General features: G+C 56.8%; 3 protein-coding genes across 5 annotated transcripts; 2 read left to right on the top strand and 1 right to left on the bottom strand.

Moving 5' to 3' along the window:
• Window positions 1-2,919: 2,919 nt before the first annotated feature.
• Window positions 2,920-7,053, bottom strand: C21H1orf50 (chromosome 21 C1orf50 homolog). Its single transcript, XM_048967797.1, has 4 exons — window positions 6,808-7,053; window positions 5,805-5,891; window positions 4,613-4,744; window positions 2,920-3,909 (listed from the first exon to the last, which is right to left on the bottom strand). The coding sequence occupies exons 1-4, from the start codon at window positions 6,943-6,945 to the stop codon at window positions 3,727-3,729; spliced, it is 540 nt and encodes a 179-aa protein (XP_048823754.1). The 5' UTR covers window positions 6,946-7,053; the 3' UTR covers window positions 2,920-3,726.
• An 18-nt stretch (window positions 7,054-7,071) lies between these two features.
• On the top strand, window positions 7,072-13,444 carry P3H1 (prolyl 3-hydroxylase 1). Its single transcript, XM_048967793.1, has 15 exons — window positions 7,072-7,569; window positions 8,053-8,205; window positions 8,586-8,775; window positions 9,265-9,396; window positions 10,232-10,371; window positions 10,527-10,616; window positions 10,733-10,785; window positions 11,105-11,226; window positions 11,321-11,448; window positions 11,533-11,628; window positions 11,703-11,853; window positions 12,119-12,236; window positions 12,422-12,497; window positions 12,650-12,790; window positions 12,879-13,444. Exons 1-15 carry the CDS (start codon window positions 7,126-7,128, stop codon window positions 13,020-13,022), a joined length of 2,178 nt encoding a protein of 725 aa, XP_048823750.1. The 5' UTR covers window positions 7,072-7,125; the 3' UTR covers window positions 13,023-13,444.
• Window positions 13,445-15,119: 1,675 nt separating this feature from the next.
• On the top strand, window positions 15,120-18,895 carry CLDN19 (claudin 19). Of its 3 annotated transcripts, XR_007380849.1 has the most exons (6): window positions 15,120-15,446; window positions 16,582-16,746; window positions 16,878-16,962; window positions 17,101-17,247; window positions 18,099-18,237; window positions 18,556-18,895. XR_007380849.1 is itself a non-coding variant. In XM_048967796.1 (5 exons), the coding sequence occupies exons 1-5, from the start codon at window positions 15,224-15,226 to the stop codon at window positions 18,115-18,117; spliced, it is 639 nt and encodes a 212-aa protein (XP_048823753.1). In that variant the 5' UTR covers window positions 15,120-15,223; the 3' UTR covers window positions 18,118-18,895. The 3 variants fall into 3 exon arrangements, 2 of the variants coding, with proteins under 2 accessions (XP_048823753.1, XP_048823752.1); XM_048967796.1 differs by having other exon boundaries at window positions 18,099-18,895; XM_048967795.1 differs by lacking the exon at window positions 18,099-18,237.
• The last annotated feature ends 555 nt before the right edge of the window (window positions 18,896-19,450 follow it).

A 19,450-nucleotide genomic window follows, 5' to 3' on the forward strand; every position in this document is an offset into this window, starting at 1 on the left:
TCCAGCCTGGCCTTGAATGCCTCCATGGATGGGGCATCCACAGCCTCCTAGGGCAACCTGTTCCAGTGCATCACAGAATCACAGAATGGCCAGGGTTGGAAGGGACCTCAAGGATCACGAATCTCCAACCCCCTGCCACAAGCAGTGCCAGCAACTCCACGTTTAATGCTAAACCAGGCTGCCCAGGGCCCATCCAACCTGGCCTTGAACACCTCCAGGGATGGATGGGGCATCCACAGCCTCTCTGGGCAGCTGTTCCAGCACCTCACCACTCTCATAGGAAAGAACTTCCCCCTGACATCCAACCTCAATCTTCCCTCCCTCAATTTAAATCCATTTCCCCTTGTCCTGCAGTTATTTACCCATTCAAAGAGTTGATTCCCCTCCTGTTTGTAGGCTCCCTTGAGATACTGAATGTTATTGACTATTGCTGAGCAGGAAACCTTTTGCATCTGTAACGCAGGTAACGTATTTAAGCTGAAGGTCTTTTGTTCAAGATATGTGTGGTTAGGGTGAAGATATCCACTCAGGGAGCATCGGGACACTCAGACATAGCTCTCACACACAGTGTTTGAGTAGCAGGAGCCAAAAAGCAGCCTCCTGGCTGAAAGAGAAAACTCATTTAAATCAATTGAATTCTTAAGATCCAGGAAGACCTGCTGGGCTTGTTGTGCAGCTCAGGAAGGCAAAGTGCTAGCAGCAGTAAGCCTGCAGTGCTGCCCTGCAATGGGCAGCTGAAAACCATCTGATGAGGCTGAAAACCCCTCTGCCCCTCCTCTGATTTTGCTCAGCCCTGGTTCTGTGCCCTCAAAATGCAAAAATTCAAAGGTGCTCTAATGCTCTTGGTACATCGGGGAGATGCTTCCTGCACTCTCAGTCCCATCAAGTCATTATTAAACTCATCTCTTGGGATCAAAAGAAGACAAGGCTCACGTCAGCAAGCATCAGCTCCGAGGAGCAGGTATCAGCCAAAGATGAGCAAAGCCACTCTGCCAAGCACTGTTGGCATCAGAAGCACATCTCCCACAGAGACTGTCCATCTCTGGGGCTTTTGGAACGAGCCATTGGCTGCACATCCACTGCTGCCCCGAGCGCTCATTGAAGAGCAATGGGAGAGAAATCTTTAGAAATACCATGACTGGGTGCACACCTACCCACAGCCACTGCCTCCAGAGCCAGCAAGCTGCACTGTGCCACCTCTGCTGAGTGCAGCAGCATTGTTTCAAAAGGAGGAAGGGCTGTTTGCAAAGCTCTGCTCTTTGTTGCAACCAGGTTTACCTAGAAAACACCTAAATGCAACACTTCCCATGTCACTGAGTCCACTCTCAGCTTGCACATGGATTAGCTCTGCAAAGTCCGTGACCTGAGATGGAAAAGAATTAAATTAAACTTGGGTGCAGATAAATGTGACTGTGAATGGAAACAAGGGTCTCAAAGGAGGACCCTGATTTTTAACCTTTTGTACAGCAGATGAAACAGCCCTTGGTTTCCTTCCCTCCCTGTGAATGCAGCCTGGCATACCTTCAGAAACAGCAGTGGCTGGAAAGGCAGCCAGGGCTCTTTTTCAAAGCCCCATTGTTCCTCGCTATGATTTAAGCAGAAGTACAACATGAAAAGTTTCCCCAGACTTGCAGAATCACACACCTTCAATGGTGTTTTCTGCAGTGAGTCACAAACAGCTGCTGCCTCATTCAGTTCTCACCCAGAAGTTTGTTCACCTGAGACAGGCACATGCATTCACCCAAATGAAAGGCATGAGAAGTGTGTAGGAGCAAGCAGAGGCCACCTCTCACCCATGGACAGCCCAGACCTCTCTCTAGTGTTGCATTTCACTGACTCCTCCCAGCTGCAGTTTGGTGCTTTGTTCCTGATTAAACTCCCACCCTGCTGATCCAAAAATGCATTAAGGAAAGGGCTCGGGACAGGCTGAGCCAAGCAGAGGCACTCACAAGCCCAGAGGCACTCAGGGAACCCTCCACAAGCTCTACTACTAGTGGTTTTACCAGCACTGTCTCCTCTGTTCTCTTGCAACAAACACATTACAGAGAGGTAATGTTGCAGCAGAATTGCAGCCTCAGCTGCAAGTGCTGCAGGACGTTGCAGTTCAGGACCTTTCACCTTTCTGTCACCAGCTCCATCCCTATTTTACACAGGATGGGCTGCTCAGCTCTGCAGTGGTACCTTGCCCTATCTCCCTGCCTGCAGCGCAGAGAGCACCACAAGGCAATGCTGGATATGCTGCACTTGCTGCAAGCCTTTTGCTTGTTGGAGATACAGAAAGAACAGGCAGGACTCTGCAAAATGGGCAGCGCATGGTTAGGATGGAGAAGTAGGCAAACCTCCAAAGAGCAAGGTGGCAAGAGAGGCTAGAAGAGGCATTTATGTTCACTTGACAGGATCCCTCTACCCAGAAGAAACATGCTGGCACAGAGCACCAGCCCTCTGTGACACACAGCTGTCATTCAAGCAGCAAGTGCTGGCACCCAAAGGAACTGCAGCGGGGCAGCAGAGCTACAGGGCACAGAGGGTCAGCAGGCTTTGCTGGAGAAGTGAAATCCTGTCAAAGTCCAACATAAGAAATCACAAACTGCAAAGGACAAAGGCAGCAGACATCACCAAGTCCCCTTGTGCATGTACATCAGCTTACAATGCTTAATGATGGGAAACAGATAAAACTGGGGCAGGAATACCTTCTCCCCAGAGGAGCACAAATCACAGGCGAAAGTCTCTGATGTTGCTGTAATTAGCACTACGGCAAAGACCATGCAGTAATTAACTTTCTCCCTTCCAAGTTAAGATTTAATAACATGCAGTAAAATAAGACCTGGGGTGGTAAAACATGCAGAGGAAAAAAAAAGAGACACCCTATCAAATTAGGCACTTGTGACTTGATAAGGAATTAATTATACCCTGGTCTGATAATAACAACACATTGCTTTTAATTTGCCCAGTGCTCTAAGTGAGGGAGGGTGAGCTGGGAAAAGCTTCTTCCAAAATCCTACGCTGACTCTGAGAAGATTTCTGCCAGCCACAGAGAAGCACAGCAGGATGGGGCTGGGCTGATGGCAGCACTGCAACGAGAGAAGCCTGGTGCAGTGATGAGCTGAGGGTGACCTGGGAGAAGCCAGAGCTGCAGCATCCCCATCTTCGGGTCTCAAGCCAAGCACCAAAACCTCCTCTGCTGCAGTGCAAGGGCCAGGAGGAGCCCTACTTGGTCTGAAATGAACAAATCCCCACTAGAAAGGGAACAAGGAACAACAGACCTCATTGCATGCGACCTCAACCACTCTTCCCATGCCACAGGGCTTCCTAAATGTGTGTGTTGTAATAAGGGCCAAAATCCAGACCTGAAATCACTACCTGCCACACACAGTCTCAGTGAGGTATGCCACAGCCAGATGGGTAGGACATATTTTATAACACAATCAATCTGCCCCAAGCATATTTGCTTTTTGCCCCAAGTCCTTTTGAAATTACTCCATCTGATATCATCTGCCTCTTGTTGAAGCTTGGCATAAGTCAAAGAAATAAGTTACTTGATTACTAGAAAATCCAGTAAGACTGAATTCAGAATTAGTCTTACTAAAGCAAAGAGCAAGTACTGGCAGCATCAGCATTTTCATTTCTTGGTCTCTTTCCTTGCCCTGCCTTTGGCAACGCTCAGGCACTGCCTGTCCTCAGGCATCAGCTCTGTTCAGAGGTCCTGTACAGCCAACACACTTCACATCATTTGGTGAGGCCCTGGAAGTTGGGCTCTGTGCAGGGGGGGAGCGCTGCCTGCCGGCTCAGCAGTTTGTCCAAGATGTTTATTTCAGCATCTCGTCGCTCAATGTCCTCGAAAGGCGTCCAGGACATGTCGTGCTGCAGCTTATAGGCACCGAGAAACTCGTGGGGGCTGGTCCCCCACTCCTGGAAGAGAAAGGACAGATATACATTGCTACTGGGTTTCCCTTGGAGCTACACTGTGCTGATAGTCGCAGCCTCTCTGCCCAGGCTGGCTTGCCCCACCACCTTCCAGGCACTCCCAGCTACACAGATGTCCCACTTTCTAACCTCAAAATAAGAGTAACTACCCTGAGTCTAAGACCAATCAAGGCACAGTACAGTGCTGCTGACACAGGGAAGTCTGGGGACACAGTATCACCTTGCAGAGCTCCTCCACCTTGCTCATTGCTGTTTTCTCTGTAGTCTTCACCCTGTGCATTAGAAAATGGGTTGCCTGCAAGGAAGACACCTCCAACACTAACTCAAGAGGAGAGTCACCCCCACTTCCCATAGGAACAAAACACCAAGCTGCAAACCATCTCAACCCCTGGGCTAAAGCACCTGAGAAAATTGCTGCCAACAACTACAGCAGACAGGGAAGGCCCAGGGCACGTCTGCATTTCTCTGCTTTCATAAAAAGAACAGCGGAGACTGAACTGAGGTCGTCTACCTGTCAAAGACACTGCCCACCTTAGATCAGCAGATAACTCAGATCAAGAAACCCAACCGAGCACAGGTCTGTGAATGGCTCCATCAAACCAGTGCTTTTGTCAGAGTTCCAGAAGTGCCCAAATACCAGAAATTGTCTCTTCCCCTCCCTGCTTCCTCAGAGGCTGCCACCACACACCTTCGGAGACAGGATGGAGAAGTACTTTTGGCCACTCTCCCTCCTATACAAGTAGTAAATGTTTCCTGGCTTCTTCACTAAGTTGCAGGCCACGTGGTGCAGATCAGCATCCCTGTTAGCATCTTCCAAAACCTGAAAACAAATTTAAAATTTCCACACTTGAAATATAACTGATTACTTACTTCATACACACACACTTCTGCATCTCAGCCAGAGCCCACAAGGCTCTGCCTTCCCAGCACAGCTCTTGCTTCATCCCATCGCTTGCCCCAGGAAATAGATGCTTTCCAAAGAGGCGTTCATTTTCTTCAAGTTTCCTCTGCCAAGCTGCACTCTGGGACTCCTGCAACCCCCCACAGATGTGCAGATACCTCCAAACAGCAGCAAACTCTTCACAACCCCAGGTTCGCCTCTGCCCCTGCCCCCACCATTGGCTGGAGTCTTTCTTTGCCTCCACGCACAGTCAGACCCTGGGGACTTCCCTGCTGAAGTAACCTGGGGAAGGCACAGCAAGCATAGGGGAACTCAGCTCCCCAGCTGCAGCTCTTAACAACCACATGACATAATTGCCTTGATGACAGTGGGCCAGCTGCAGTGACCAGCAGGTCCCTTCTCACTCCATAACTTGTTTTTGGTTCTATGAGCACACCTGTAGGGCTGAAGACAAAATGCAAGAGAACAGCTGAGCAATGCTGGGTTGACAGCCAGGATCAACTGCTCTGGCAACTGAGCTGGGACAAACTCAAAAGCTGAGACACACCCAAACCTCAGAGCAAAGCTCATCTTCTCCCAAGGGCTTGGATTCACCTCAGAGCAACCATCCAGAGCCACACTGTCACCCTGCTGCTCCAGCTCCTCCTGGAAGCACACCCTACAGTGACAGGAGTTTTCTGTCACCGTCATAACTGACATCCCAGCTGCCATGGGCTGACCACCAGCTCTCACCCCTCCTTTGAAAGGACTCGGCACACCTGACAAAAGCCCCCCTGATATGCAGAATGAGGCAAAGCCCCCAAAATATCCCTCATGCCCCCAGTTGATACCAGACAGTGAACTCTGGCTGTCATCCCCCCGAATCTTCTCTACTTGGCTTCAGGCAATGACCAGCCTGCAGCTTCTCCCAAATACCCAGCAGCCAAGTAAAAGCAAATCTTTATCCTTGTTTCCTTCCTGCCACTGGATGCATCCTCACCTTCCGAGCCTGCTCCTGCAAGCACCGGATCTGCTCAGCAATGACAGACAGCTTGTTGCAGGCATTGGCTCGAACATACTCATCTGCCTGCAAGAGACAGAGGGGTTGATGAGGACGAAGGCAGCCAGGGTCCTATGGACATTTCCACACTGAGGAAGCAATGGCTGCAGCCTTGCGTTAACGGAGCTCTAACATGAGCTGCACAAGCAGCTCTGAGCCCCCTGGCAATCCATAGCTGGTGGGGGGACACCACAGCATCCCCAGACAGCTGGGTACACAGATGCAGACAAGGGGGAGGCACAGTGGGCAGGAGATGGGCAGCAAGACGAGGGTGAACCAAAAGAAGTGGGATGCACCAAGAGAAGGCAGAAGGATCTATGGGGAGGTGTTTGGAGGGGCTAGAGAAAGGCAGGAAGACAACCTGGGAGGCACTGGGATGGGAAGGAAAGAACTGAAGGGAAGAGCAGAACATACAAGGATGCACTGGGGAGAACAGCAGGAAATACTGAAACCCAACAGAGCATCCACAAGGTTCCTTCCACCCTGAACCATTCCTACCAAGGTGGTAGGCAGCAGCACACAGCAGGCGCAATGGGGCATACAAGGGTGCAGGATACATAGGGAGGTACTGGGATGGGCAGGGTGACACTAAGGGGGACAACGAGGCATAAAAGGGTGCACTGGGGGGAGCAGCACAAAAGACTTGGGTCACTGAAGCCATGGTGGGACCCACTGGAGAACAGCACACAGCGCTGGGAGGCACTGGAGCACCTGGGGCGGCAGGGCAGGAGGACAGGGCAGAGGTTGGAGATAGATGATGTGCAAGGTTCCTCCAACCCGAGCCTTTCTGTGCTCCTATAACGGCGAGAGGCACCGGCACGGAGCGGGGACAACACGGCGGTGCTGACTCGGGGCGCTGCCGGGAGCCAGCAGGACACCGGGTGCCCGTACGGCCTCAGCCCCGGCCCAGCCGCTTCCCCGGGGGACCGTGCCCGGCCCTCACCTGCTGCACCTGCCGGGCCAGCGCCACCAAGTCCCCCGGGTCCCCGACGCGGGCGGCCCGCCCGGCGCTGCCTTCCACCAAGGCCAAAGCCAGGCCCGCACCGCCACCACCGCCATCCTCCCCTCCTACGGCCGCCATAGCCCGCTGCGCCCCGCCCCTTCCGCTCGATGAGAAACTTCCGGTGTGGGCGTGGTCGCTCAGCAGGGGGCGTGGCCAAAAGTCTTGCTGGCGTGCGGTGTGGGCGTGGTCCTGAGCAGCGGGCGTGGCCACGGGGGGGGGCGTGGTCTGGCGCGGAGCCGGGCGGCCGCAGGCTCGGCCATGGCGCTGCTGCTGCCGCTGCTGCCGCTGCTGATCTGGGCGGCGGAACCGCCGGCACCGCTGGGACCGCCGGAGCACTCCGATCCCCCGCTGCCGGCCGAGCCCCCGGACGCGCTCTTCGCTGCCGGCGCCGAAGCGTACGCGCGGGGGGACTGGCCCGCCGTGGTGCTGCAGATGGAGCGGGCGCTGCGGGCCCGCGCCGCTATCCGCGCTCGGTCGGTTCGGTGCCGCCTGCGCTGCGCCAATGCCACCGCGGCGGTACCGACGGACGGACTCGAGCCGGCTCTCCGCGATCTGCTGTTCTTCCAGGGGCTGCTGCGGCGCGCAGCCTGCCTCCGGGGCTGCGGGCCCACCCAGCCCTCCCGGTACCGCCTGGGCGAGGAGCTGGAGAGCGAGTTCCGCAAGCGGAGCCCCTACAACTACCTCCAGGTCGCCTACTTCAAGGTACGGCCCCGAAGGAGATGAGATCCGGGAGGGGGGGGGGAGATCGGGGAGCGGCGTCCGAGAGGGGTCCGGAGGTGCGATTCGACCGCAGCGGAACCCGCGAGCGGAGGGGCGGGCGGGAAGGAGGCGGGCGGCGGGGATGGGAGTGATGCTGGGGGACGGGGAGGCGGCCCAGGCCCTCCTCCCATCCCTCCACTGCTCCCCCCGCAGTGCCACGTCGGGGCCTGGCTGGGGCCTGCCGCACCCGAGGCGTGGGGAGGGGGGGAGAAACCGTCCGCATCCCCACACGTGCTCAGTACCGGGACCCCCATACACGGTACTGGGCCCCCACTCCCGGTACTGGGACCCCACACCTCATATTGGGACCCCACATCCAGTACTGACCCGGCTGGGAGGCAACGTGCATGTTCAGGATGACCCCAGTCCTCTGTGTCTTAGCTCCAAAAGTTGGGGTCCCTCACTCACCCCTCTGCCCTCCCGCAGATCAATAAGGTGGCGAAGGCCGTGGCTGCAGCCCACACCTTCTTCGTGGCCAACCCCGAGCACGTGGAGATGAAGCAGAACCTGGAGTACTACCAGATGATGGCAGGCGTCAGGGAGTCCGACTTTGCTGACCTGGAGGCCAGGCCCCACATGGTGGGTGCCCCATCCTCGTGTTGGGTTTTACCCCAAAATTGCATTTTCTTAGCTGGGAATGTGGCAGCGCTCCTAAAATACCTGCCCAGGGCTGTGTGTGGGGAGGGGGAGGTGAGCTGTGGGCTTAGCAAGCACACAGCACTGCTGTGTGTCCATGTGGTGAGAGGTGTCCCTGGGACCAGTGCTCTGAGCACATGTGGTGCCCCAGCCCTGCAGACACCCAAGGTCAGGGCACGGGGCTCTGAGCGCTGATGGAGCTGTGGGAGCAGCAGGGTTGGACCTGATGGCTTTAAGCATCCCTCCCAGTACCGCCTGTTTTATGATTGTATGAATGGGCGCTGGGCAGCTTTGTGCTCACAGCTCTGCCTGGCTCCCTGCAGACAGAGTTCCGCCTGGGTGTCCGGTTTTACAGCGAGGAGCAGCCGGCTGCTGCTGTCCTGCACCTGGAGAAGGCACTGGAGGAATACTTTGTGGCTGACACGGAGTGCCGTGCTCTCTGTGAGGGGCCCTATGACTATGAAGGCTACAACTACCTGGAGTACAACGCAGACCTGTTCCAGGCCATGACAGGTGAGAGCGCCTGTGCAAAAGGGGTTGGGACCAAAATGCCCTATGGGTGTGCACACCTCTCATCCAGGCCCTGGTAGTGCTGCCTGGAGGTGTCCAAGGCTACAGGGACCCTGGGCAGCCTGAGCTGCTGCAGGGCATCCATCCCATGGCTGGGGGTTTTGATCTGCATGATCATTAAAGTCCCCTCCAACTCAAGCCATTCTGTGGTCCCCATAGATTTCACTAGGAGGAATGCTGCCCAGGACCCCCTCCCCATTTCCAGAGGGATGTGGAGAACGGGTCACCTGGGCACAGGGCTGGGAGGCTGAGACTGACAGGAGGAACACGTCCTTTATGGGATGTCACACCAGTCATACGGTGGTGGGGGGCCATCCCTGGGGGTCTCCAGTGCTGCAAGCTGGTGGCTGGAGCGGGGACCCTATGATGTCTCATCCACCAACCAGCTCTTCGATGACCCCAAGCAGTGATACGGGATTTTTTCTCCACCAGATCACTACATGCAGGTGCTGAGCTGCAAGCAGGGCTGTGTCACAGAGCTCGCCTCGCAGCCTGGTCGGGAGAAGCCCCTGGAGGATTTCCTGCCCTCGCATTTCAACTACTTGCAGTTTGCCTACTACAACAGTAAGCAGCTCATTGCCCCATCCTGCAATGGCCAGGACTCCTGGCACTGCTCACATCAACACTGACATCGTGCTGTGGGCATAAGGGCTCATGGACAGCAGTGTGCCTTAGGAGAGCTGTGTCTTGCTGCCCTCTGTTACAGTGAGCCTCCCTGCTGCTCAAATGCCAAATTCCTGTGCAGCTTCACTACAGCCTAGAGAGGCATTTTTTTTTCCTGCCAGCTTTCTGCCTCACATCCAAACAAAAGAGGCACTCTGGCCCTCCAGGAGAGTTTGTTATAACCCAGGCAAATGGATATTGTCTTTTTTTTGTTCTCCTTGTTAGAAAAAAATTGAACTATTTCTTTGCAAATTTCCCCAGAAGGATTAAAAAACAAACAAACAGCCAAGGCTGAACTCCAGGAAGACTGAAAGGATATAATACTGTAGATGAAAGTAGGTCAGCATGCTTAAGTGGCTGAAAATTGCAGGTTAGCATGGAAATGGTTGGGTGTTACTGTCTGGAAATGGGCTTTAAGATACATTTTCCAAGCATGAAAACTCCTCAGCCAGGGGCACTGATTGCTGCTGAGGTGAGAGAGCACCTCACACTGTTACTTTCCCTTTGTGGCAGCAGTTGTCTTTGCTTCAGAGTATCTGCCCCTGCTTAGAGCGAGATCCTTCGCAGATTTGAGCTTTCTCTGTTGTTTCTCTGTATCCCCATTTACTCTGTTCCCTATCAAATTCTCATCATCCTCCCCAGTCTCTGCTCCAGCAGTGGATTGTGCCTGTGCCAGAGCTGGGCACCAGCAAGGCAGGGAGAAGACATGCTGTAATGGTTCTGTTTCTCTTTCCAGGTGGGAATTATGAAAAAGCAATTGAATGCACCAAAACATACTTGCTCTTCTTCCCAAACGATGAGGTGATGAACCAGAATTTGGCCTATTACACTGCTGTCCTGGGAGAAGACCTGGCCAGGCCCATTGAGCCCCGAAAGGTGGGTGACCACAGGGACGAGCCAGCATAGGATGGATTCTGTCCTTTCAGAGCTCCGAGCCCTGGCAGAGGTTTTGTGGGCTGATCTGGGTTGGGTTGCAGTGGGGACAGCAGGTGGGAGGGCTGCTCTGACCCACCCCTCTGCCCCTGGCCCAGGAGATCCAGGCATACCGCCAGCGGAGCCTCATGGAGAAGGAGCTGCTCTTCTTCAGCTACGACGTCTTTGGGATCCCATTTGTGGACCCGGTGAGTGGCACTGCAGCAAGGCTGGTGGCAGCTGGAGGGACGTGTCTGCAGGGAAGGGGGATGTGGTGTCGAGGCAGGTCCTCATCCAGCTACTGATGCTGTCCCTGTGGCTGTAGGACACGTGGACGCCTGAAGAGGTGATACCAAAGAGGCTGCGAGAGAAACAAAAGTGAGTGTTTGGCCAATTGCCACTGGGGGGGAGGCAACCAACGGGGGCACCTCTCTGCCTTCCTTGGGCTCGAGGCAGCAATTGCAGAGGGAATTACCTGATGCTGGGGCTGGGAGAGGCTGCTGGAGGGCAGAGCTTGGTCCTTGGTCACCCCAAGCAGTTTGGGGTAGGGCATGAGTGCTGCACTGAGATGACACCTTCACACCTCGGGCTTTGTCAGCAGCCCTTAGACACAACTTGTCCTGTCCTTGCCTTGGCATGCCTTCTTCCCAACTTGGGGACAGTGGGGCAGTGGAGCTGATGGCCACTGTGTGCCCAGGGTGGAGCGGGAGACAGCGGCACGCATCTCCGAGGAGATCGGCAACCTGATGAAGGAGATCGAGACGCTGGTGGAGGAGAAAGCAAAGGAGTCTGCAGAAATGAGCAAGTTCATCCGAGAAGGTGCGGGCAGCTCCGGGTCCTGGTGCCAGCCCAAAGTCCCTCAGCACCGCCCCAGTTCCATCCTTACTCCCTCCTGATCCCACCTGTGCTGCAGGCGGCCCCTTGGTGTACGAGGGAGCCAGCGTCACCATGAACTCCAAAAGCCTGAACGGGTCTCAGCGCGTTGTGGTGGATGGAGTCCTGTCAGCTGAGGAGTGCCGGGAGCTGCAGAGACTCACCAACGTGAGCACGGGGATGCGGGGATGCCGAGGGGTCGCATCCTGTGCCTCAGAAATCGGGTGGGATAACGTTGGCTGGGCTTTGCAGGCAGCTGCCTCGGCAGGGGATGGCTATCGTGGGAAGACATCGCCTCACACCCCCAGTGAGACCTTCTATGGTGTCACCGTCCTGAAGGCCCTCAAGGTTAGTGTGGCTGCGGGCGCCTGGGGCTGCTGCCCCGCTGCAGCTGAGCCCGCGTTGCTGTCTGTCCCCCACAGCTGGGCCAGGAGGGCAAGGTCCCCCTGCAGAGCGCCCACCTCTACTACAACGTGACGGAGAAGGTGCGGCACATGATGGAGTCCTACTTCCGCCTGGAGGTCCCGCTCCATTTCTCCTACTCACACCTGGTGTGTCGCACAGCCATCGATGGTGAGCACGGCCCCGAAGGGCTGCTCTGCAGGGGGATGCAAAGCGCCTTCACCCTCTGCCCAGGACCCTTTCTGAGAAGGAATTGTTCCTAATGTGCAGGCTGAACCTCCCGTGGTGTAGCCTGAGGTTGTCCTGCCCTCTTGTCATGTTGCTGTTACCTGGGAGCAGAGGCCAAGCCCACCTCATCCCAACATCCATACAGTGTTTGGAGACAGACCCTGTTCCCATACGGACAAAGTACTGACAACCTCTTGTTCCACCCTAGAGAAGCAGGAAGGCCGGAGTGACAACAGCCATGAGGTGCATGTGGACAACTGCATCCTCAATGCGGAGGCCCTGGTGTGTGTAAAGGAACCACCAGCCTACACCTTCCGGGATTACAGGTACCGAGGTGTCCGTGGGGCTGAGCTGCCCTTCGGAGGCTGTTAAGCTTAGCAGCCCCCAGGTGAGAATCAGGGCAGAAGGGCAGCCCAGCTCGGACTCTCTTGCCTTGGCCTCTTGCTGTGGTGGTGGGTCAGGGTTTGGGTGCTGGGATGATGGCTGTCACCCTGTTCCCTACTTTCTTTAGTGCCATCCTCTACCTCAATGGGGACTTTGAAGGGGGAGCTTTCTACTTCACAGAGCTGGATGCCAAGACACAGACTGTAAGTAACTGTGCTCCCTGGAGCTCCATGCACAGCTGCCAAGCTTTATTCCATCCCTGGGGAAAGTGCTTTGTGTCAGTGCATAGGGTGAATGTGGGTTTGGGGCTGGCTCTCCCCGTGTCCCAGTGGTGCAGCAGAGTCTTTTCTCGCAGGCAGAGGTGCAGCCCCAGTGTGGCCGTGCCGTGGGCTTCTCCTCTGGCTCAGAGAACCCCCATGGGGTGAAGGCTGTGACCAAAGGCCAACGCTGTGCTATTGCCCTCTGGTTCACCCTGGACCCTCGGCACAGCGAGCGGGTAAGCACCTCACCATGCTCCCTGGGCAGCAGGAGGGTTTTGGGGGCTGCCCTCTGTGGAAGGGTGTGACGTGAGCTCTGGCCCACAGGAGCGAGTGCAGGCGGACGATTTGGTGAAGATGCTTTTCAGGACGGAAGAGGTGGATTTGCTGCAGGAGCCAAGCACGGAGCAGGAGCCAACGGCTGCCACCAGCACTGCTGGCTTGCATGCAGCAGGGAAGGATGAACTGTGACACTCCTCATGCAGGGTCCCAGCCCTGCCAGGGCCAGCACCACCAGCTCCACGCCATTTAGGACACAGCTGCAGCCACCATGTGGCTTTGGCTGCTCAGCCCTGGGCTGCAGGCTGGGCCCTACTTTGTGGTGCAGCATGAAGAGCTCCATGGCTCCCAGCCCTGCTGTGGATCTGCCATCAATCTTGAGATGAGCATCCAGACTTTGGGGGTGGATAGGGGTGAGGAACGTGGGGAAAAGGGAGGGATGTTTTTTAAAGTTGAAGACCCAGTGCCATGGTAGCAGTGTGGGGCTGGGAGGGCTGGAGCCACACCAAACGTGCCTTTCTGCTTTGCTTGAGCCCACTCCCCACCACAGCTATTTAAGTGCCTTCTGCGGAGGACTGGTGAATACAGGTGTCTTTTCCAAAAGCCCGGCTGTGGGTGCATCCTTGCAGCCATCCTGGTGCCCAGGCGAGGGCAGCAGCCCTGTGCTGCTGGGAGCAGAGACGCTGGCACAGCATATCTATCCGTGCACACAGAGCTGCGCTTTCTGTCCAGCAGCGCTGGTGATGGGGCACAGCAGGGAGCAGAGGTCATTGTCCCATGTGCCATGGCAAAAGCCTTCTGGTTGCACAGCCTGCAGGCTTTGTCCCTAGGTGCCTTTAGGTCTCCTGCAGCCGGGGAGTGGCAATGCAACCCCTGCATTAGCTCTGCAACATCCCCAAGAGGGACGCAAAAGCTTCATGTTCGGGCCAGAAAGGACCTGGAGCCAGTGGGGGCAGTTCACCCTATTATGACACCCACTGTCGTGACTGGAGCTCTGCCCTCTCCCTGAACAAGAAGGACATTGAGCGGCAGCTGAACAGGGCAGTGAATTGTCCCCACACCATTACCATAACCATGTGGGGAATGCGAGCGCACGCTCTGAAACACCGCCCGCAAAACGCCCTGGACGAACAGGCAGAGGGGCCAGAGGGGTCAGTGCCCAGCACAGGGATGGCAGCAATGGGAGGATGGTTTCTCCCTAAGGGTTCCCTGCTCGCACACTGGTGCAGGAGCTGCCTGCTGTCCCCCAAGCGTGGAGCTCAGCCTGGGGCAGGCAGCCGGCCCCTGGCCACAGCGAGCGTGAGCTGACTGCCGATGAGATGGCGGTTAACGATTGCCAGGGCAGCCAGCCCGGCAGGAGGGCAATGCTTGGGGCAGCTGCCAGCTCCCTGCACCCAGCAAACAGCCACTGAGGTCTCCATGTCACCGAGAGCTCTGTTTCACCAAGGGTTTCATGCCACCAAGGGCTCTGTGTCATCAAGAGCTCTGCACCAATGAGAGCTCCGTGCCACCAAGAACTCCGTGCCATGCTCTGTGCCACCAAGGACTCCATGTCATCAACAGCTCCATGTAACCAAGGACTCCGTGTTACTGAGGGCTCCATGCCACCAAGGGGTCCATAGCACTGAGGGTGCCATGGCATGAAGAGCTCCATGCCACCAAGAGCTTCATACCGTCAAGAGCTCCATGCCACCCAGGGCTCTATGACAGCAAGTAGTCAGTGCCAACATGGTCTCCATGCCACTGTGGATTCCATGTCACCCAGGGCTCCATTGCACTGAGAGCTCCATATCACCAAGAGCTCCATGCAACTGAGTTCCATTTCAACAAGAGTTCAGTTTCACCAAGAGCTCCATCTCATGGAGGGCTCCATACCACCAAAGAACTCCCTCCCTCATGTCACCAAGAACTCCATACCACTGAGAGCTCTGTGCCATCAAGACCTCTACACCACTGAGGGCTCCATGTTACCAAGAGTTCCGCACCACTGAGAGCTCCAAGTTCCTCTTGGCACAACCAAATGCCCACTGCCCTGCGTGCCCCCCTCCGGGCAGCACAGCACAGTGTGACACTCCTGCAACCACCCCTGCAGCAGCCCCAGGGGTCCCTGCTCCGATGACCCCGCGAGGGTTCACCTCCCCTACCCCAAAGCCTTCCCCACTGCACTTCGACCTCCCCGGGGGTCCCCATATCCCCCACCTCCCTAAGTGCCCATCCGAATCCTTCTTTTCTCGGTGGACACCCACCACCCCACTCCGCTCCCTGACCCCTAACCACCCACCTCCCCCCCACTGCCCCTCCAGCCCAGAGGAGGGGCTGATGGAGCTCGGGGCGGGACGTGGCGGGCACACCCCCGGGCAGAGCCGGGCCGGGCCGGGCGCAGCGCGGCGGCGATGGGCGGCGGAGCACGGGAGCTGGCGGGGTACCTGGCCGCGTTGGGCGGGTGGGTGGCGGCTCTGGCTGCCGCGGCTCTGCCCCAGTGGAGACAGAGCTCGTACGCCGGAGACGCCATCATCACGGCGGTGGGGCTGCACGAAGGGCTGTGGATGAGCTGCGCCGCGCAGAGCACCGGGCAGGTGCAGTGCCGCCTGCACGACTCGCTGCTCTCCCTCGACGGTGCGTACAGGGGGCGGCGGGCATCCCTTCCCTCGGCGCTGAGCCCCTTCCAAGGAGCTGAGCCAACCCCCGTGGCTTTGAGCCAACCCCTCCCCACTTCCCAGCCTGGGTCCGAGCCCCCTTAGTGCCCTTCCCGCTGATCTGAGCCATCCTTTGGGTCCCAGCCCTATGCCCCCCCCCCCCCAGATTTGAGCTCCCCTTCCCAGCTCTGTGGGAAGAGCCTACTTTCCCCCTGAACATCTGAGCCCAGTGCGTGTCAGAGCTCTCCTTGCTCCTCCCTGGGTCTGCATCCTGTTGTGGGTCTGAGCCCCTTGGCTTCTCTTTGTGCTCCAGTCCCACTTTGTACCCACAGCTCGGAGCCCCGCTGTAGGGCTGAGCCCACCTCGTGACCATGGGCTTAAAGCCCTCGCCCTCCCCAGTCTCTGTGGGTTTGAGCCACACGGTGGGCATCAAATTTGGGAATGGCAGCTGCACAGTGGGGACACTGCAACCCTGGGTTGTGTGCAGTGTTGGGGACTGTCGTGCTGCTGCTGAAATTGCAGCCAGAAGAGTGTGGAGGGAGGAGGAAGAGCACAGTGGGGAGGAAGGCTGAGGCCCTAGTGCTGAGAGTGAGTCAAGCTCTCCTTGTTGTGCCATTGGTCTGCATCCTGCTGTGGGTCTGAGACCCTCACTCTTCTCTTCGTGTTCCAGTCCTGCTTTGCACCCACAGTTTGAGTCCCGATGTGGGTCGGAGCCCTGCTGTAAATCTGAGACCAGCTTGTGCCCATGGGTTTCAGCCCCTTTGTCTTTGCCCCCAATCCCTGTGGGTTTGATCCCGACAGTAGGTGCCATGTGGGGACATGACGACCCTAGGGCTGCGCACAGCATTTGGGGACGGTGCTGCTGCTGAAACTGCAGTGAGAAGAGCAGGGAGGGAGGAAAAAGAGCGTGGTGGGGAGGAAAGCTGGAGACCCTGGTGTTGAGAGTGAGCCGAGGTGTCCTGGCACAGTGCCCCAGGCACAGGAGCTGTGAGTGACCCTACGCAGTGAGGACAGGGTTAAGGATAAGGTAAAGGACGGGGTGTTAAGGTCAGGTCTGTCCCAGTGGGAAGTGACTTCACCTTGCAGTGCTGCGAGCAGCGTGTTTCCCCCTGCAGTTCACATCCAGACCTCCCGGGCTCTCATGGTTATTTCTCTCCTCCTGGGTTTCTTCGGCATCATCGTGAGCGTTGTGGGCATGAAATGCACCAAGGTTGGTGAGGAGGATCCCATCACCAAGAGCCGCATTGCTGTTGCTGGAGGTGTCCTCTTCATCCTCTGCGGTAAGCCGCTGGGCAGCTGCAGCCTTTGTGCCTCTTTGATGCAGAAAAGCTCCAATAGCCTCTAACAGGAGGGAAGTGGAGCTGTTTGGCGATGAGTTGGGCACTGCTGATGCTCGGTGTTTGACACCCAGGTCTGTGCACGTTAGCGGCCGTCTCCTTGTACGCCACACAGGTCACCTACGAGTTCTTCAGTGCCAGCACTCCGATCAACGCCAGGTAGGAGCCCCCCGGGGACACCGCTTCCCTGAGCTCCTCTGCATCCCTGGGGCTGCCCTGCGTGGTAGGCGGTGGTGACACACAGCCCTACTGCTTTTCCCATCCCCTGATGCTGTACCAACCCTCATCTTACCACAGGTACGAGTTTGGCTCGGCGCTGTTTGTCGGCTGGGGGGCTGCCAGCCTCACCGTGCTGGGGGGCTCCCTGCTCTGCTGCTCCTGCCCTGCCAAGGAGCGCCAAGGACAGCAGTACTACCGACAGTCGCAGCCTTCCACAGCCCGGGAGTACGTCTGACCCCAGCCCTGCCTTCCCATGCCCTCCCCTCCCAAGAGCAGGCACGGCCCCGGTGCTCCCACAGGACACACAGCTCAAGGGCACCACCAGAGACTTTTCTTCTGCTGGGGACGCACCAGCTTCTCAGGAGCTTTTCCAGGTTGCAGCGCAAGCCTCTAAAACGGGCTGTTGGTCAGAATTCCCTGCATCCAGCACCACCAGGCTGCAGGGGCTGCACCTCCGCCCCCAGCCCTGCGCTACTGGGGCTGTGGGTGGCTGGGCCGTGCCCCAGTGCCTGGCGTGGGGTGCTGGGGGTGGGCTGCACAGAGGTGCTTTGTGCTGGGCCACCCCACTGCGTGCAGCCGTCCCCGTGTGCCCCTACATCTCCCGCAGCCTCACCTCTGGGTTTTCCAGGGAAAGGGCTGCTGCCTAGCGGTGCTGGAGAGGCTCAGTGTCCCCATAGCCCAGCTTTGGTGGCTTAGGAAACATTCCTGTGTTCAGGGTGCAGGTGTGCTCTGCGTGGCTGCTGCCCCAAAGCGCTATTTGTATTAATCATTCTTGATGTGAGCACACGAGGAATGAAAGCACGGCGGTTTGGCGGTTGCTGGTGATCCAGCTGAGCTCTGCCAGCTAAAATCTGACCCGGGTGTATTTCTCACCAGGCGCAAGTATGTGGCCTTGTTAAGCAGGAGAACAAACTGGTGTTGGCCAGGTTAGAGCAGGCAAAATGGGGACTGTGAGCACAAGTAATGGTTTGTTTTTACTTTGGCGCCCAGCGTAGCTGTTTCAGTTAACTCCGAGATGGACAAACCTGTGAATTTTGATGTCTCCCCACTGTTTCCAAATGCCCCTTCCCCAATAGGACCGGTGAAGGCTTTTAGGCTCAGCCGTGCTAACTGCCACCACCTCTGTGTCCACGCCGCGGCTGTTACTAACACACCAGCGCTCCATTCCTCCCGTGGATCCTCGGAAGGCCTGGTGCTGCCATCTGTCTGTCTGCTGTACGTGGTATGCCAGCTAAACCGCAGGAAACGGCGCAGTGGAAATGATCCAAAGAGCCTGGCTTGGTGGTTTTGCCCTTTTTTTTTTAATTACTTTATAAATCCCCACATCGCTGATTTCTCCCTGCTTTTTTTTTATGGTCTGCTTTACGCCCATGTGCTGCTCTTGTTCCTGGCTAAACGTGGCCGGTTGTCCCAAAATTAACAGTCGGGGCAGCACCTCCCCATGCAGGAGGGAAGCAGAACAGTCCCTGCACTGGGGGTTGGCTTCCGTGAGGCAGGAAGGACTAACAGCCATCTCTCTCTTTTGCATTGCAGACCCCATGTAAAAATATCGTCAGCCATCAGGGGAGAGCAGTGCTTGTAGTGTCTGCACTGCCGGGGAGACTGGTGCTTGCTTTCCCCTCAAAACACACCCCAAAGCCACTGCAGTGAGGATTGGGAAGGAGAATCGTGCTTAAAAATAGTTGTGTCTGAAGTGTGTTTTCATATACAGAGTGCAGCATTGTGTAGAAGAATGTTTTTATTCCTTGAAGGTAAACCTGCATTAACTTCTCTGTGCGACGCACACCGCGGGAGCAGCGCTGTTTGGGATTCCTATTTGTGGTGGGGTTTTTCAGATTGTTTGTACTAAAAGTTGTATTAAAATATTTCTGACTACGGGCGTCCTTCTGAAGTCATCTCAGCCTCCATCCCAACGGGCCTCTTCCCATCGCTCCCATGGCAGCGCCGTGGGGCTGAGGCCTCATCCCTGGGCTGGGCAGCGGGTCTGGGGAGGGAGGGAGGGCGGTTTGTGTTTGGGCTGAAGGCTGCCTGCTGCTGGCTCCCAGGCCAGAGCCCCCTCCTCTCAGCCCGCTGGGAGGCACTTGAGAGAAGCGCGGCTGCCGAGAGCCCACCGGCTTTGAGCCGCTGTGAGGCAGAACTTTGCAGGCGTGCCCAGCAGGTGCTGTCGCTGAAAGCGTGGCTTAACAGGTTGCTTAATTTCAGCCTAAAGCACCTAAATCCCATCTGGCTGGCCTGGCACCGCACCCCTGCAGTCACGTCCTCAGCAAGGCCCTTCTCAGACCGCAGTCTGTCCGCCCAGTGCCGCAGCCCCCCATCGCCTCCCCATCGCCTCCCATTGCTCCACTCCGCACAGAGCCCTCGCTGCAGTCGCCCTGCTGTGTGCGAAGGGCAGCCGCAGGCTTTAATCCCTTTTCCAAGAACCAGGCTG

Source organism: Lagopus muta, chromosome 21 (assembly GCF_023343835.1).
Source record: "Lagopus muta isolate bLagMut1 chromosome 21, bLagMut1 primary, whole genome shotgun sequence".
Lineage (NCBI taxonomy): Eukaryota > Metazoa > Chordata > Aves > Galliformes > Phasianidae > Lagopus > Lagopus muta.

What these genes read in the sequence shown, in the direction of transcription:
- C21H1orf50 (XM_048967797.1), bottom strand. Translation starts at nt 6,945, where the DNA reads ATGGCGGCCGTAGGAGGGGAGGATGGCGGTGGTGGCGGTGCGGGCCTG. An exon ending in TGCAGGAGCAGGCTCGGAAG is followed by an intron (nt 4,745 to 5,804) that starts GTGAGGATGCAT and finishes ATTTGTTTTCAG; the next exon opens with GTTTTGGAAGATGCTAACAG. An exon ending in TCTCCATCCTGTCTCCGAAG is followed by an intron (nt 3,910 to 4,612) that starts GTGTGTGGTGGC and finishes TTTCTCTTCCAG; the next exon opens with GAGTGGGGGACCAGCCCCCA.
- CLDN19 (XM_048967795.1), top strand. Translation starts at nt 15,224, where the DNA reads ATGGGCGGCGGAGCACGGGAGCTGGCGGGGTACCTGGCCGCGTTGGGC. An exon ending in CTCGCTGCTCTCCCTCGACG is followed by an intron (nt 15,447 to 16,581) that starts GTGCGTACAGGG and finishes TTCCCCCTGCAG; the next exon opens with TTCACATCCAGACCTCCCGG. An exon ending in TGTCCTCTTCATCCTCTGCG is followed by an intron (nt 16,747 to 16,877) that starts GTAAGCCGCTGG and finishes TTTGACACCCAG; the next exon opens with GTCTGTGCACGTTAGCGGCC.
- P3H1 (XM_048967793.1), top strand. Translation starts at nt 7,126, where the DNA reads ATGGCGCTGCTGCTGCCGCTGCTGCCGCTGCTGATCTGGGCGGCGGAA. An exon ending in GTGTCGCACAGCCATCGATG is followed by an intron (nt 11,854 to 12,118) that starts GTGAGCACGGCC and finishes GTTCCACCCTAG; the next exon opens with AGAAGCAGGAAGGCCGGAGT. An exon ending in ACCCTCGGCACAGCGAGCGG is followed by an intron (nt 12,791 to 12,878) that starts GTAAGCACCTCA and finishes TCTGGCCCACAG; the next exon opens with GAGCGAGTGCAGGCGGACGA.